Source organism: Xiphias gladius, chromosome 13 (assembly GCF_016859285.1).
Source record: "Xiphias gladius isolate SHS-SW01 ecotype Sanya breed wild chromosome 13, ASM1685928v1, whole genome shotgun sequence".
Lineage (NCBI taxonomy): Eukaryota > Metazoa > Chordata > Actinopteri > Istiophoriformes > Xiphiidae > Xiphias > Xiphias gladius.
In genome coordinates this window covers 4,933,849-4,949,510 of record NC_053412.1, presented here as the reverse complement: position 1 = coordinate 4,949,510, position 15,662 = coordinate 4,933,849, and the positions used below count along the sequence as shown (strand labels likewise).

Below are 15,662 nucleotides of genomic sequence, written 5' to 3'. Positions count from 1 at the left end.
CCTGCAACTGCCCCTTCGGGCAGCCACGGTCTCACTTTGAATGCCTGAAACACATCAGTCGTAAATACATCAGTCGTTTGTTAATCAGTGCAAGTTGCAGTTTTATCGAGTATTTTGTCATAGTTTCATTTTAATTTTCAACACCGAAGGTTCCCTCCTGACCTTGTAAATAGGAGTTTGACAAAATAATCTCAACTCAAGGTCCACTTTCTAGCTTTTTCACAGAATTTTCAGCTGTGTCTCACAGTCTTCAATTTCAGCTTCAACTCTGTTATTGATTCAAAGGAAATTTGGCTTGCGGGCAGCCATTAAAAAACGTAGGTCGCAGGAACAAACGGGTTACAGTGAACAACAGTGAGGTCAAAGCACCAGAGCTCTGGAAATAGAAGGTAAGTGAACCTTGGTTTTGTAAAAGGGAAACGTCGGACTTTCAAACCCAACTCCACACACAACTGGTTCCTTCTTCTGCGAACATCTGGTCTTTGGCCTGTTGAATTGCTGATAAAATGTCCTTGTACAGGCGCACGCATTATGAAAAACGATTTTGCAGGGACGGATTTCAAGGAGTCAAGGCCAGTGAGATAAATAAGGAGCACACAGGTTTCCCTCACGGTAGACCACAACTCTTTGTTTAGTGGGAAAACAGGTGCGTGTTGTGTGTGAGATATGGTTGTAGGCTACAAATAAATGTTTTTCAGCTACAGATAATACAAACACAAAAAGACGTCTGTTATTTTTCATAGAGTGAAACATTTTGTATATTTGCCGCAGCCAATTATTATCTACATGCTACAGGTAATAATAATAATGTGATGGGGATTTTGTATAGGGACATCTCAAAGTATGGTAAAGTGTGTGTTAAATTATTCCCATGCAGCTCAGAAGACGTGGCACTCGCTACACAACAGAGTGTAAAAAACGTCTACAACAGAACCCAAGACCAAACTAAACTTTTCCGTCTCCTGTACATGTGCATCAATAATGCACATGTACAGCATGTGCCAGTGGCTGATGTCTGGACCCTTGCTCGAGCTATAAGTCAACAAAACCACCCAAAAGCAACTCTGCAGAACAGAAAAAGAGGAAAATAAAACATGCAGACACATTCCCTTGATACTGTGTGAAACAGCTACAAAAACAGATAATTCAATATCCCAACCGCCAAGGCCATTCTTTGCTATCTTCCATTTATGTGTTGGCAACAAAATGCTTTTGCTTGCAGGCTTCAACTCAGACCCAGATAGCTGCAAAGCCAAACAGATATACTGTATGTGAGAATAAGGAAAGTCACAGAAGAGGATCAGTTTTCTGGAGCTGATTGGAACTCCATCTTCATAGAAACTCGGAGTCAGAGTTACCCTCTGGACACATTTCTGTTGCTACACCTGGAAGGTATTTTGCGCCAAGCGGTTGTCACACACTACAGCCATGGTGTCCTGCGCTCTCCTCCTCCTGTGTCCTCTGTGGATCCACAGTCTGATTCAAGCGTGCGGCGGAGAGGAGCTGTCCAGGGAGGCAGTGTTGTCCTGGTTCAGAGAGCGGGTTCTGGAGGGCCTCAGGCTGGAAGAGCCTCCTGTGGCCACGGTGCAGGCTACTGATGTGGACGGGGCACAGCCAGGCGCAAGGCACAGGCATCGGAGGGCCCCCAGGAGTAGCAGGACAGCGTGGGTCAACCATCGAACCAGTCCAAACAAGGAAATGTTTCAAATTATTGTCTTCCCCAGTCCTGGTGAGAAGCTTTGGTTTCTGTTGTTGTTGTTGTTGTTTTTTAAACCTCAATAACATTTCTAAAACTTTCCCTCCCTCCTTTCGATGTATTTGAACAGTTTCAGTCCAAAACGCTGTACCTCCCTTTTTGCATCTTTAAATTCAGGACAATAATTCAAAAAGCCAGGTGTTATTGCCCTCTGAGTGAATATTCTTGGTTTGTGGGGGAGGTTAATCCATAGTTATGACTCAACCGGTGCACTAGAGAATCCAAATTACAAACATTTTCAGAAATGTGATCTTTGTGTGTTTTTATAGGGTGCTTGAACACAAAACCCGACTAAAGTGCAGCAAAGTGCTTCCATAACGATTGTGCAGAAATGATTACATTTGTGTTTGTGTGAACTACCCTGCCTGGACTTCAGTGCCATGTTTTCCACGTAGTCATTCCTACCATTACATTTCAGTCTGGTGTGTATTGCATATGCTCATACCACATTGTTTTTTATTGGAGTAAACTCTATCAGAGTTTTCTGCGTGCCTCACTGACTTCTTTCTCATCTTACTGCGGCAGACTCATCCTGTGCCAGGTCTGACTCAGCCCCTGGAGAAAAAACCGAAAGCCAGTTCACTTATCGCTTCCAGCCCTCCGCGAACAACCCGGAGACCCGGGTCACATCTGCCCACTTCTGGTTCTATGCAGGCGAAGGAGCCACAGCCAACACTTCTGCCCCGCTGTTTATTCTCACTTTAGCGCAGCAGCTTTTTCAGGCAGCAGAGGCTCCGTCAGTGATGAGCCCGGACGGCTGGACCACCTACCACCTGAATCAGAGCCTGCTGGCCGCTTTGTCTGAAGGCCCTTTTCTGCTCCAGGTCCGCTGTCCGATCTGTCAGTGCCACGGCAATGAACCGGACAAGATGCCCTTTCTTCACCTCCACAAACAACCTCGTGGTCCAGCCCGTTCACCCCGTCATGCACCAGTAACCATCCCCTGGTCTCCTTCTGCCATCGACCTGCTCCAGCGGCCCTCGCAGGAGAGACCGCAGCAGAGCGACTGCCACCGGGCAGAGATCGAAATCAGCTTTGAGGAGCTGGGCTGGGACAACTGGATTGTCCATCCGACAGCGCTGACTTTCTACTACTGCCACGGAAACTGCTCGGCCTGGGATCGCACCACAGCGATGCTGGGGATCGCTCAGTGCTGCGCTCCGGTCCCGGGGACCATGAGGTCCCTGAGGATCACCACCACGTCCGATGGTGGATACTCATTCCAGTATGAGACTTTGCCCAACATTATACCTGAAGAGTGTTCTTGTATCTGAACATGAAAGTTTAAGGGGCTAGTTCACTCAAATGACAGGTCATTTTCTTTCTACCACAGTGGTATTAAGCCAGTTTATGTTTTATGTGCTGAGGATTTGAGATTTCACCCTCAGTACACTATACTCTGTAGACTATACTGTAAATATACCGTTTTTTGGAGTTAATATACAAAAGAATCAAGATACTTAACTGTTTTATGCTAACAGGAAAAGATCTAGTACTTGTGCCACTGCATGTTGATCAAACCACAACTTTGCCATGCCAGTTAAAGTTCACAAAGACAAAGCAAAATCTTTTTCCCCCCAATGATTTAAATGTTTTCCGATGTGTTCCTGGAACTCGTTTTACCACCTCTCCCGATTTATTTTAATTTTTGGCATCCGTGAGGAGATCCTCCATTTTCTTTGTTGGAAAATTATGTCCATCAACAGCTCAAAAACAAGCTTCTTTTTTTTTTAAATTTTTTTTAGCATGCATTATGACTTTCTTTGAGTATATTTTATTACTTTTCCAGTGCATCCATAAAACCCACTTTGATTTAGTATGTAGTATGGAACTGGAACAAAGCAATTTTTTTTTTTCCATTTTGCTTTTGTGCCACATAGCCATGCAGACATTTCTGGTTTTATGTGGTGAGGTTTTAAAATTTGGCCCCTGACTGGAACAACTTTCTACCAAACAAATAGTTCCTCTCAGAACTGTCCACAGCAAGGTCTGCGGACAATCCTGAAGACCCGAGTCACTGTTTCTAGAAAAACTTGTTGGTGCAGAAGATTTAGTTTGACATCTCATGTCTCAGCTCATAAAACCAGTACTATTTGCATGGCCATAAACTACCAGGGGCAAGTTTAAAAAAAATGGGCATTTTTGCTTTTAAATGAGCAGTTTCTTTTAGTAATTATTAAAAGTTTGTTTTCTTTTCGTGTGTATTTAGCAACAATCTGTAAAATTAAAGCCAGCACTGTATTGTTTTTCCTTTGTTTTGTGATTCTCACCTTTAGAGGGCAGCATAGGCCTACTTTTAAACTGCATCGTTTGACTTCATTACCCTCACACACACACACACACACACACAGGTCTTGCCTCTGTTGTTAATTTATATGCAGTAATGCATATTAAACCACAGATTAAAACACGGGACTCAGTTGTGTTCTGTAAATGCCACGAATGTTATGACTCTGGAAAAAAAAAAAAAAAAAAGATGTACATACGTAGTACCTTTATCACCAGAGAGTCAAGTCCAGAGACGAAACCATCATGTCCAAATATATTTATTTACTCTGAAGACAAAATAATCTCTACAGTTACAAAAACTACAAAACTTGCGATTGAAAAAAAAAAAAAAAAGACAAATGTAATATAAACTGCTGAAGAAATACCATACTCAAAGTGGAATGTTGTACCTTGCAATAAGTAGCAAAACTGGAAGTGAGATGATTACAAGAATACAAACCGCTCCTTGGGCAATCTGCTGTTTCATTTTTCCAGCCACAGATCATTAAACCCACTGACAGGCTATGAAACACTATGAACTCTGAATGAACACTGAAAGCTATTGAACAAAAGTCTCATGTTGAACTGAAGATTGTGTGTTTACATGGCACCGGACTGTGCTTTCAGCAGCCAACAGTCATCCTTTCGTCAGCTGGGCTGATTTTTTTTTTTTTTTTTTTCCAGGATGCATGAAAGCATCCATGTTTCAGCACAAAGGAGGACTAGTGGTGCAGGTCAAGAATGGAAAATGTGTCTCACCAAAGAAGAATGTAAATTTCAAAAGACAAAGATGAAGTTTAATTGTTGACAGTAGCCTGGAAGACAGATGTTTCCAGCTGGTTAGCAAAAAAAATCTCTCAAGAAGCAAAATTAATTTTTTAACATTCTGCAATGACGAACATTGTGAATAATTTCTATAGTACATCATTTTAGGGAAACATCCATGTGCCTACTTCTCAGCAGTCGTGTGAAGCAGGTGCCATTCGTGATGCCAACTCTTCTCTCAAGACAAAAAGTAACTAATCTAGAGCTTTGGTCAAGTCATAGTACCAAAAAAAAAAAAAAAAGTACTGGTAAAATAAATTGAGTATTTTAAATGAATTGATTGTACAAAAATGACTCTTGGAAGTTCCTCGGAACATTTCTTGTTGATAAAGAATTCAAGCATTTCCCAGGTAAACATTTTGGCCGATTGGAGTAAATACACAGGCTTTCAAATATCTGGCAAACCTTTCTGAAATGTTGTGGCTTCTGGCTGATAAACAATAATCCCTAACACCAAATCTGTTTAATTTAAACGTGACTCATCTAGCACAGGTTACGCCTGCTGCACACGCTCCAGAAATGATATAACCCCAGGCTGTTACTGTTTGAGATTCTCTCCGAGGCCAACAAGGCTCAACAAAGTGAGACATTAACATTTGGCGACATTTTTATAAAAAGAGAGACTATTTTGTGAAGACAACAAAAAAAAAAAAACCAAAATCAAAAACAAAAAACACTACACTCGGCCAGAGGAGTTTAAAGCCGACAACAATCCTTACAAGGTCTGAAATGGATGAGGATTACTGCATGGCCACGAAAACACAGTGGCTGAAAGAACAGGGTGTAGACAAGGTTTTAGCTGAAGGCACAGTCAAGGTTTGGACGGAGGTCGGCAAGCAGAAACTTGAGATGTGGAAGGCTTTCAAGTTTAGAGTCGTGGAGATGAACCATTTGTCATAAAACAGCTTGGTCAGCATTTTTCTTTCTTTTCGGCTGACCCCTAATACTGAAAGGCTCATTTCTCTTATCCACATATGCATACAAAAACACACACACACACGGACACACACACACACACACACACACACACACTTTGGTCTCCCTCAGTGGTCTGACTGCATTCCCATATGTGCTTCCCCCATGTGTTTAAGGCCAGTAGGAATGGAAGGACAGACGTTTGAGGCAGGAAGCACGCTCACTCATGTATTCCTAGGAGAAGAAGAAAACAGGGCTATTCAGCATGTATGTTCACTTGAACATGATGTTTTGCTGACTTGAATCACAAATAAAATCTGAGGCAGATATTAGGAAATGTTCATGATAAAGCTGAAACAATTCAATTAAGCAAAGTCAGTCGGCAGAAAATGAACCAACTTCGTTTTAAGCTGTCAACTTGAGCTGTGAAATTCTACTGGACAAAGTTACAGCCCTCATCCAGAAGATTACTTATAGTTATCAATAAAGATATTTTGCCAACAACTGTATCACAAAGTTTAGGGGTTGCAACCAATGGTTATTTTTATTTCTTCAAATTGCTTGTTTTGTCTAATCAACAGTCCAAGTCCCAAATGATTTTTCATTTTCAGTTAAATAAAGCAGAGGAAAATAGCAAATCCTCAGTTTAAAGAAGCTGGTAACAAGGAGAGTTTGGCAATTTTTTGCTTAATAATTGGTTTAAATTCCTATTAGGTTGTGACTGGTAGATTTATTTTCTGTTCATCAGCCAACAGGTTAATTGAGTATTTGCCACAGTACTAGATGGATTGTTTAAGTGTCTCAAAAAACTGCAAGAGTAGTGCTAAAAAAGTGCTGTTGTGATAACTTTAAATGGAGTTGGTCTAAATCTGCCTGTAAAAAGCATTTACAAGCAGCAACTCAACATTGACCAGTCACAATTGATGTTTTAAACCGGCTTTGTTACCTGTCTCGCTTGGCTCTCCCTGCTTTTCCTGGGCAAAGTTGAGGCGGTTCTGCTCGGCGGCCGTCTGGGCAGCTGTGTTGATCTCCGGGCTCCTGCTTTGCAAAGGGCTTCCTTCATCCGTCTGGTAGGCCAGGTCGAGGTGCTGCTGGGCCAGCTTCAGGTGCCTCCTCAACCGCTCCAGCTCCCTGGACGAGGGCCCCTCGTCCCCAAAACTCTCCCTCCCGGAGTCGGCCGTTGGCGAATCCTTCAGCTCACCTTTTAGTTTCTCCTTCTTCATGGTGGCATGGTATCCCGGCGGGGCTGTCGGCATGGCGCGTGAGGGGAGCGACCGCGCGGCTCGCGCGTTGGATGTAGCGCGCCTGCGGAAGGTGTCACGGATGCCGCCGATCCCAAAATGGACAATTTCCAGGATAGTGAGGAGCAGGCAGAGGAAAGACACCACGTACATCGCCAGTAGAAAGATGGTCTTCTCCGTGGGGCGGGACACAAAGCAGTCCACAGTGTGTGGGCATGGTGAGCGAGTGCAGATGTAGGAAGGTATCACCTCGAAGCCGTAGAGGATGTACTGGCCGAAAAGGAAGGCGACCTCGAAGGCAGAGCGCCACAGCAGCTGGCACACGTAGACCTTCATCAAGCCGTCGCGCAGAATTCGCCGACGGCCATCATGCTTTTCGCCTGAGCCTGGAAGACAGAGAAACACTGGTTAGAATCTAATTTAGCTGCCATCAAAAAAGGAGTACGAACCTACTTGGCAGAACATTAAAAATGTTCTGAGGGTGAAATATCATCGCCCTACTTTTTTCTACTTTGTCGGGCTTGTCTGGTTCAATCTCTTCAGCAATCATCGGGTCTTCCTCTCCGTTGTCCTCTGCCTCCTCATAGTCCCGAGCTGCCCCGCGGTTGACAATGGGCATCCTCTTCCTCCTTTTTCGGGCAGGCTGGTACTCGGTGTCTTCCATGCGGGCGATCTTGTGCATGGCAAAGCCCAGGTACATAATAGTTGGGGTAGTGATCATGATAACCTGGACAAAACATACGCACGTTGCTCAAATTCAGTTAGACTTGATTATTCAGAGGGAAATAATCGTCCTGCAGAGGGACGTTTTCGAGCTTTCACGTTCGACGTTTACCAAAAAGTGAAATGCAGCCCACCTGAAAGACCCAGAATCGGACGTGCGAGAGTGGCGCGAACGCATCGTAGCACACATTCTCGCACCCGGGCTGCTGCGTGTTGCAGACAAATTTACTCTGTTCATCGTAGTAGATGGCTTCACCCCCGACGGCGGTCAGAACGATGCGGAAGACGATGAGCACTGTGAGCCAGAGCTTCCCCACGAAGGTGGAGTGGTTGGAGATCTCATCCAGCAGGCGAGTAAGGAAGGACCAACTCATGGTGCCAAGGTGACCTGGGAGCTAAATCAGCACTGGATGAAACAAACAAAAACAAAAAAAACACCGTCATGATTACCAATTAAATACTGTTTTATTTTTTTTTAATTTTAAAAAAACTCAGGTTTAAGGTTTTTTCTTCTTTTCTTCTCCACAGCACACTGCAATTTAAAATGAACTGACAACCAGAAAAGCTATTACAGGCTGTGTTAAGTCAATTCTTTACAATTAGTCGATTAATTGATAAGTCAACCCACAGAAAATTAATTCCTAAAGTCGCTCTGTGTTTCAGTCATTTTTAAGCAAAAAAAATGCCCGAAATTCATCGTTTCTATCCTCTTAAATGTGACCACTGGCTGGTTTTGTTAGACTTCTATGATAGCAAACTGAATATTTTGAGTCTTAGACTGTTGGTTGGATAAAACAAGACATTTGGAAACGTCACCTTGGGCTCTGGGAAATTGTGAAGGACATTTTTCCCTATTTACTGACATTTTATGGACCAAACAATTAACCGAAAAAACAATTAGCGTATAATTTAATAATAAAAATGGAAATTTGTTGCTGGCCTTTAGTCAATGAACTTTTAAAACCTAGAGAAATTACTGAAATACTCTTCGTTGGACTGACACGTTTACAAATTCACACGTTAGCAAAATGAGTCAAAAAACGCAAGTGTAAATACTGCATGAAGGTATTCTGGGTAAACCTCAACCGCAGGGCTGAGCAATGAACTCGGCCACATGCTTTGTTTTAATCAGACGCAGGTCACATTCAACTACAAAAACACTGTGAATCAGTCCTGCTGGTCAGAGAGCAGTAGTCCCAGCAGCAGTTCGGTAAACCCACGTTCTCCCTCCCTGCCATGCTAAGCCCGAGCGGCTTAATCCAACATCAGAGCGTCGGCTGGCAAGTGGCTGCTAGCCGTGAAGAGACCTGCTGTGGCTTCGGGGCCGTAGGTATTATGATACCAAAGCAGTGAAGGGGTTAGGAATTTCGTTCCTGTCACACTGCCAGCGATTAGCCCTTTAAATTGTTTAAAAGCCACAGCCACACACCTTTACATGAAGACAAACAACAGAACTGAGCTGGTCTTTCTTCAGTTCAACAACCAAGCGATTGCTCCTTCAAAGAGAATCACAGGGTTCACAGAAAAGCTGGAGTTACCAAATTTTTGGAACCAAAATGAAGACCATGCCAGACTTTGTGTGGTAGTTTGACAACTTCCATGATATGATTATTAAAAAGTAGCTAAAAAAATTTTCCCCTGAAGCCTATTTGAGCACTGAAATTGAAAGGCCACATCGAATACAGCACTAAAATTTTAAAAAAAAGTATCTAACCTCAGTTGGGTTTAATATCTGGATGAATGTATTCGTCGCCCAAGCAGGGCACAAAAAGATTTTAAAGGGGATCCTTTAGAACTCCTCGGACCTATCTGCCCAACATCTCTCATTTCAGAAAATAGGCTGTAGCAGAGAAGAAAAAAAGAAAAAAAAAAAAAAGAAAAAATAGCATTTCATGACTCACTGCAACAGGACGGTTTTTTAGCCATTACAAGCAAATGTAGACATGTTTACTCAGATTAATGCATGACACTCAGGCTCTCACTTGCCAGGTTACTCATCAATTCCTTTACAAAAATCCTTCCTCCAATCTGGGGGATTCAGATGCCGAGAAATGGTGAGTCTGACTTGCCTGAGCCTGACCAGAAAAAGTATCTTACCAAAAAACAGGCCTTCAGGGCCCCATCAGCCAAAGCGAGGCCGCAAAGACACGTTAGAAGTTGGCCCCGTTTGGTTAGAATCCTGACAGGCAATTACAGACCTTGAAACAGCTGGACTTGGACTCAAAAGTATTTCAGGTTTCAGGCAATAAATATAGAACTGAGTCACATTTAAAAAAAAAAAAAAAAAAAAAAAAGGTGAGATTCATCCACTACATAGACGTTGTACCATTATCTCCAGAAAACCAACCAGTGTCTGACAAGTGTAGATTTTGGGTCGTGGGAATGGTTGAGGTGTTTGATAAAAACAGACAACTTTGCGACCCTGAAAGGAAAGTCTGAGACGGGAACGAGCACAGCTGCGGAGGGACGTCTGTTTCCCCCCCTACCACACAAATTACACACCCCACCTATGGATGGCAGGGGTGTTTCAGCAGAGTTATGCAGCGCTTTGAAAGACAAATCCTCAAGAAAAACACTAAGGTGTTCTTACATGCTTTGTTATCTTGGCTCAAAACTGCTTATCCCATGCGTGCTGGTTTCTCCCAGCTGAACAGTCCGACATCCAGAGAGGCGGATCGCCCCTTTAAACGTCATCAGTCCCAGTTAGCAGCGCGTACTGGTTTCCTCCACCGAAACTCACTCTCGCTCGGCGTGAGCTGATATTCAGCCCTCGCCAGCTCAAACCCTAATCCAAAAATCAGTGACCACAAGTATCTTAAGGCTTTATCGTCACGAATCCGCAGTCTAACCACTTACAGTCATCTAATGGAAGTATAATCCAAACATGCCGAGCTGCCTACACAAGGAACTGCAGGCTGACATTTGAATTTGACCTCGGAGGGGGGGGGGGGGTTCTACGTGTGATTGTGCCACCTTATCAAACTTCAAACAAACCTGTCACCACACTGTGGTCAGTGCAGACTTACTGGATGTCTCTTGACCTTGCCAACAGAGGGGGTTGGAAATGCAGCGTTTGCACTGGGCAACATAAAAATAAAAAAAATATATATATATGAGCGACGGCTTGGTTCACAAAACGTCCACATTGTCAGTACATTTGAATCCCTGACATTCCCCCCCATCTTATTTTTAATGTTGCAAACACTCTCATGATGTGTTCTTGCTGCTCTACTTCCATCCAGAACAAAATTAATCCGCTATAAAAAGCTCATTTGCAAGTTCCTTTTGACGCCTCATGCCTGCCGCATAGGAATGTCACTGAAAACGCCACGGCCAGGGTGGTATATGTCTTAGCAAGGGGGCGAACTACTCCTGGCTGCTAAGTCATTTCAAGCCCACTGCACCGACTCTTGGCAGGAGAGCCAGAGAGTTTTTCTGTAATTTTAGACAGTGGCTGGGCACCGCCAGTGGGTCAAAGTGCAGTTTCCATTTTGTAACTTGTGATGTAAAACTTCGTGCGGCAGGTGTTAGTGCTCCAAAGAAGTGTTTATCTCCTGCTAAGGGTTCCCCAGGGTGCAGGGCTAAGGGGAAAAGATTAAAAAGAAGACGACTCCTCTTAGAAGTTCGCTCTCTCTCTCCACCCACAGCAGCAGACAGAGCAAATTTACTCAGACGAGAAACCTTTATTGCGCCCCTTGTTAACACACTGTTAAATGCCCCTTTCTGCTGCTCTCTAGATAAAGACACAAAAGGGACAGACACACACACACAGAAAAAGAAGAGCAGCTCATCACCCAACAATGTATTCGACTTCGACAAACTGGCCTCCTGGCTCACGTAAATGCGAACATTTTTTTTCGCAATGCCCCCTGTCCCAACAGTCGACCAAAGCTTTCAAACAGTAGCTTATTTGCTCACGTGGACTAAACCCAGCTCAAATGATTTAATGGCTTTTCTGCTTGAGGAGCCACTCGGCTCCAGGAGGAGATGGAGGAGGAGGGGGGGGGGTTGGAGAGTTTTTGGGAAAAAGGATCTGGACAAAGCGAAGGCAAGTTAACATTCCTGCCTAACCAAAAGCAGAAAGCTGGATTTTAGGGTTCAGAGAGCAGACACAGGGCACATGAAATCCCCATGCAGTCCGAGCAGCAAGGGGAGAACACAGCGTCTACCAATGTCAATCACTGTTCTTCTGTACTGTCAGCGTGGAAAAAGAAAAAAAAAAAAAAAGACTGAATTTGCAAATGACATCCAGAGGGGGGAGGGAAAAAAAATACAAAATAAAACCCAACACTTCATCCACAGGGCAAATTTCAAACGAGAAGTTAAAGCCGCTGAAAGGGGGTTTAAAAAGGATCCTCAGCAGAGCTGCTGAAAGCTACGAACACGCTCTGCTGAGTCAGATTGAGTTGTTTTGGAAAGTGTGGTATTCCTGGAGGAAAACAAAGCGCTGCCAAGCTTCAGCGGGGAGACCAAAAACTCCGGCAAAATAAGGAGATGAAGACATCATTTCAAAAGAGCCAGAGACACGACTAGTTGGGAAAGTTAAAACCACGATTAGTAGGAGGATTACTCATTTTAAAAAAAAACAAGGGGGGGGGGTAATCACTGTAAGCCTTGTAGTCTGGACTCTAGTTTATTTAGTCATTCCGATGTGGAACTTTTCCCTGTGCAAAGGAAGCAGCCCTCTCTGGCACTTCCATCAAACACTACGACTTTCTAACATCTTAGGTCGCTCTAGCAAAATCGCTTTTACGGGGTCTCTGCTGGATTAAATCTTACACCCCTCTGGACTTGAGACCCAGGGGGGGGGGGGACCAGGACGACTCACCGCTCTCCTGCGAGAGGCAAGATCCAGAACTCGTCACGCGGAGCCCCGCTTGGTAAATTTAGACCCGAAACCCCGCTCGTAAAACAAACTTTCTGGCTGCCAGACGAACTCGAATGAGGGTTAATTAAGTTGTAAAACCGAAACGAAAATAAAAACCCCGAATAAAAATAAATACAGAACCTAAACAGTCCGACGCGCTTCTCGGTGCCAAACACCCACCTTCTGTTCTCCAGTCCGCGGCTCTTCTGTCCTCGCGCTTAATTGCTCGGACCAGGTTTTCCTAATTAGCGCGCGCTCTCATCGGCGTCTGCGTGCGTCCGGGTCCGAGGCAGCCTTCGGTGTGAGACCCCGCAGCCCGCGTTGACCCCATGTGTCGGGGTCCCGAACAGGAGGGGGGGGCAAAAAAAAAAAAAAAGGAAGGAAGGATCTCTGATTCCCGCAGGCTCCCGCTCCCCTCCTTCTCCTCCTCCCGCACCTCCTCCACGTAACTCGGCCCCGTTCGGAAGGAGGCCCCTCGCCTGAAACCTGAGATCCACGACGCTGACTACCGTTCGGCCCCTCGCGACAAAAGGACTGTGGGGATCCTGTTATACGTTTCTATAATATGATGATGATGATGATGATGATGATGATGGTGGTGCTATACGAGTGTCACAGCCGGACCTCAGGCCTCCGTGGGCACTTTACAGGAATTTCACGGGAGATAAATAAAAAAAAAAAAAAAAATACCACGAGCAACGATAAAGCCACTTTCTGCTGCTCGCGCTTCTCACTGTACTTCCAAAAAGAATATACTGCATATACATGATTACAGCATCATCATGGCCGGATGAAATACCTGTCAACCATCACTGATAATAAAGTCTACATATATTACAAATACATTTCTTATAAAATACATTTACAAGTTGGTTGAGTTCATAAAAAAACAAAAAAGGTGAAAAAAAAATATCTATACCTCTCTATCTCTAGATATCAATCTATATATCTCTCTCTCTATATAAATTTATAGCTCTCTCTCTCTCTCTCATATCTATAGATAGATAGATAGATAGATATGTGTGTGTGTGTGTGTGTCCTGTAGTGAAACCACTGGAACAACAGACTGGCTAAATCAGCCATTCCTATTTCTATTCATCAAAAAAAAAGAAAAAGAAAGAAAAGAGAAACAAAATAAAACATAGAAACTTTTTCCACAGTTGTCTCTTAAGTGGGTCGACCTCAGTCCTACCTGTGTGAAGGTTATAAGGTTTAGTTTCTTGGTGTATGAGAGGTGTTGATTTCGACGCTATGGCTCATTTTGGAGGCTGCAATTTGCGTTGCTGTTGAACTCGATTGCACTACTAAGATGTTTTGTTTATATGCAGCCTACTGACTGCGTCTCTGACGTTAATGGGGTGGACAAAATATTCCCAAACCTCAGCCTCCCAAAACACCATGACGCTGTCTCAAACACCGAACATCTTTTGCGTAATTTAAGCGGATTTTTGAAGTGTGAAACTTGTGGAACGCCCCTGCAACCACTCTCTCGTGTCCAGAGCCACTCCACTGGAGGGTGTTTTTTGTCGTTAGTACCTGTGTTTGTGTTTACGTGAATTCCTGCTGAGGCTAAAAAAGCACACTGAGTGAAACAACACTCATAATCTCATCGTTCCTCTTCCTGCTGAGGACCCCACGTAATCCCCTGGACCACGCTTTGGCAGCCCACCGGCCCGACAGAGCACTGCGTGACTGCAGCTTTTAGAAGAGGAAGCCCACCATCCAAGAATTTAGTTGACTCGAGTGTTCAGCAAAACAACAGATTTCTTTCTGTCATGCACAGTGCAGCTGTAGTGCTCCTGATTTACCAGAGGACCTGAATTGTTTGGAGGAGGCTGCGGGAAGTCAAGTCAGGCCAGATGTCTGCGCCCGGCCAAATCGCCGTGGCTGCATCCCAGCTTCCTCTCATACTAACTATCCACCCTGCTTCCCTCTGGTTCACAAATATGGTCCGAGTGAGGCATGAACTCGCTCACCCCCACCTTGTCACCTTCACTTATTTACAGCCAGAAAAGATCGGTCCCTTGTTATCTCGCAGAAGCCTTAATTTTTCATTTTGACCCATAGATTCTTGTGAGGATCGACATACTAAATATCAACAAACCTCTGCTGTTGAGAGGTAAAAGGTGTGAAAGTTAGGGGCCCGCAGTTGGACAGGGGCCGAAAAAAAGACACCGGGATTATGCAATTTAAGGCTGAATGGGAATTGGGGGTTGGGTGAGCGCCTCTGGGGGATCAAAATTCCTTCCTGCGCCTCCTGCAGTGAATATATTAGCTGCTTGAATAAGGGCAGGACTCAGTGGCATGGAGCACATCTGATTTTTGCCCACCCCGCGTGCCTTTCCCGCCTCTTCCCACTGAACGTGCACACTGCGGTTATGATTTAGTATCAACCTGGCGCGCAATCGTTATGACTCATTGATCTTTCAAAGGCTGAGGTTCTGGGCTCATTAATAATTAATCATTTTTACCATATCATAGGCCAAAAAACAAACGGATTCAGTATATCACTCCAAGTCTATTCCTGGCAGGATGGAGGAGGCTCTTAAACAGTATTCGGATTTTCGAGTGGGAAACTACCTGTAAAAGAACGAACATTAAGATAAAATAAAACAGAAATTGAACAAAAACCACATGGAAAAAGATTGTAAAAATTTGAAATCCATGGCTTAATATGGGCAAGTTAGAGTGAGGAAAGTGGTCTCAGATGCCATATGAGATCCACAGAATAGAATTACTGATGTACAGTATATTTCACCATTGACTCACCACTCAACACTTTTAGACACTTTAATCCCCAGCTTTCCTCAAATAAACAAAGTAAGACAGAGACAGAAATGGAACAATAATAGAAAAAAGAAAAAAAGCAACTGAGACAACCTTAGGAGAAACGCAACGTTGATCATTCCGTGACAAAAAATTAAACATCAAGAAGTGTCCAGATGTGTTGTTTTAAAGATTTTTAGGAAAAGAATAACACTCAGACATTTCTCTGAAGAGGAACATGCAAATTTTTCTCTCAAAGTGATCAGTTACTACGGTCATGTATTTAATCAAACAGCCCTTC

At 43.9% G+C, this 15,662-nt stretch overlaps 2 protein-coding genes across 5 annotated transcripts; one reads left to right on the top strand and one right to left on the bottom strand.

Annotated features, from left to right (window-relative positions):
• Positions 1-254: 254 nt before the first annotated feature.
• On the top strand, positions 255-4,378 carry inha (inhibin subunit alpha). 2 transcript variants are annotated; one of them, XM_040142057.1, is made up of 3 exons: positions 255-389; positions 1,223-1,729; positions 2,282-4,378. In XM_040142057.1, exons 2-3 carry the CDS (start codon positions 1,429-1,431, stop codon positions 3,028-3,030), a joined length of 1,050 nt encoding a protein of 349 aa, XP_039997991.1. In that variant the 5' UTR covers positions 255-389; positions 1,223-1,428; the 3' UTR covers positions 3,031-4,378. The 2 variants fall into 2 exon arrangements, with proteins under 2 accessions (XP_039997991.1, XP_039997992.1); XM_040142058.1 differs by lacking the exon at positions 255-389 and having other exon boundaries at positions 1,198-1,729.
• A 281-nt stretch (positions 4,379-4,659) lies between these two features.
• LOC120798060 (gap junction gamma-1 protein-like) lies at positions 4,660-12,965 on the bottom strand. Of its 3 annotated transcripts, none has more exons than XM_040142054.1 (5): positions 12,776-12,965; positions 7,863-8,134; positions 7,507-7,732; positions 6,711-7,391; positions 4,660-5,998 (listed from the first exon to the last, which is right to left on the bottom strand). In XM_040142054.1, the coding sequence occupies exons 2-5, from the start codon at positions 8,100-8,102 to the stop codon at positions 5,985-5,987; spliced, it is 1,161 nt and encodes a 386-aa protein (XP_039997988.1). In that variant the 5' UTR covers positions 8,103-8,134; positions 12,776-12,965; the 3' UTR covers positions 4,660-5,984. The 3 variants fall into 3 exon arrangements, with proteins under 3 accessions (XP_039997988.1, XP_039997990.1, XP_039997989.1); XM_040142056.1 differs by lacking the exon at positions 12,776-12,965 and adding an exon at positions 12,510-12,769; XM_040142055.1 differs by lacking the exon at positions 12,776-12,965 and adding an exon at positions 12,557-12,769.
• Positions 12,966-15,662: the final 2,697 nt, after the last annotated feature.

What these genes read in the sequence shown, in the direction of transcription:
- inha (XM_040142057.1), top strand. Translation starts at nt 1,429, where the DNA reads ATGGTGTCCTGCGCTCTCCTCCTCCTGTGTCCTCTGTGGATCCACAGT. An exon ending in TATTGTCTTCCCCAGTCCTG is followed by an intron (nt 1,730 to 2,281) that starts GTGAGAAGCTTT and finishes TTACTGCGGCAG; the next exon opens with ACTCATCCTGTGCCAGGTCT.
- LOC120798060 (XM_040142054.1), bottom strand. Translation starts at nt 8,102, where the DNA reads ATGAGTTGGTCCTTCCTTACTCGCCTGCTGGATGAGATCTCCAACCAC. An exon ending in TCCGATTCTGGGTCTTTCAG is followed by an intron (nt 7,733 to 7,862) that starts GTGGGCTGCATT and finishes TGTTTTGTCCAG; the next exon opens with GTTATCATGATCACTACCCC. An exon ending in GCCCGACAAAGTAGAAAAAA is followed by an intron (nt 7,392 to 7,506) that starts GTAGGGCGATGA and finishes TCTGTCTTCCAG; the next exon opens with GCTCAGGCGAAAAGCATGAT.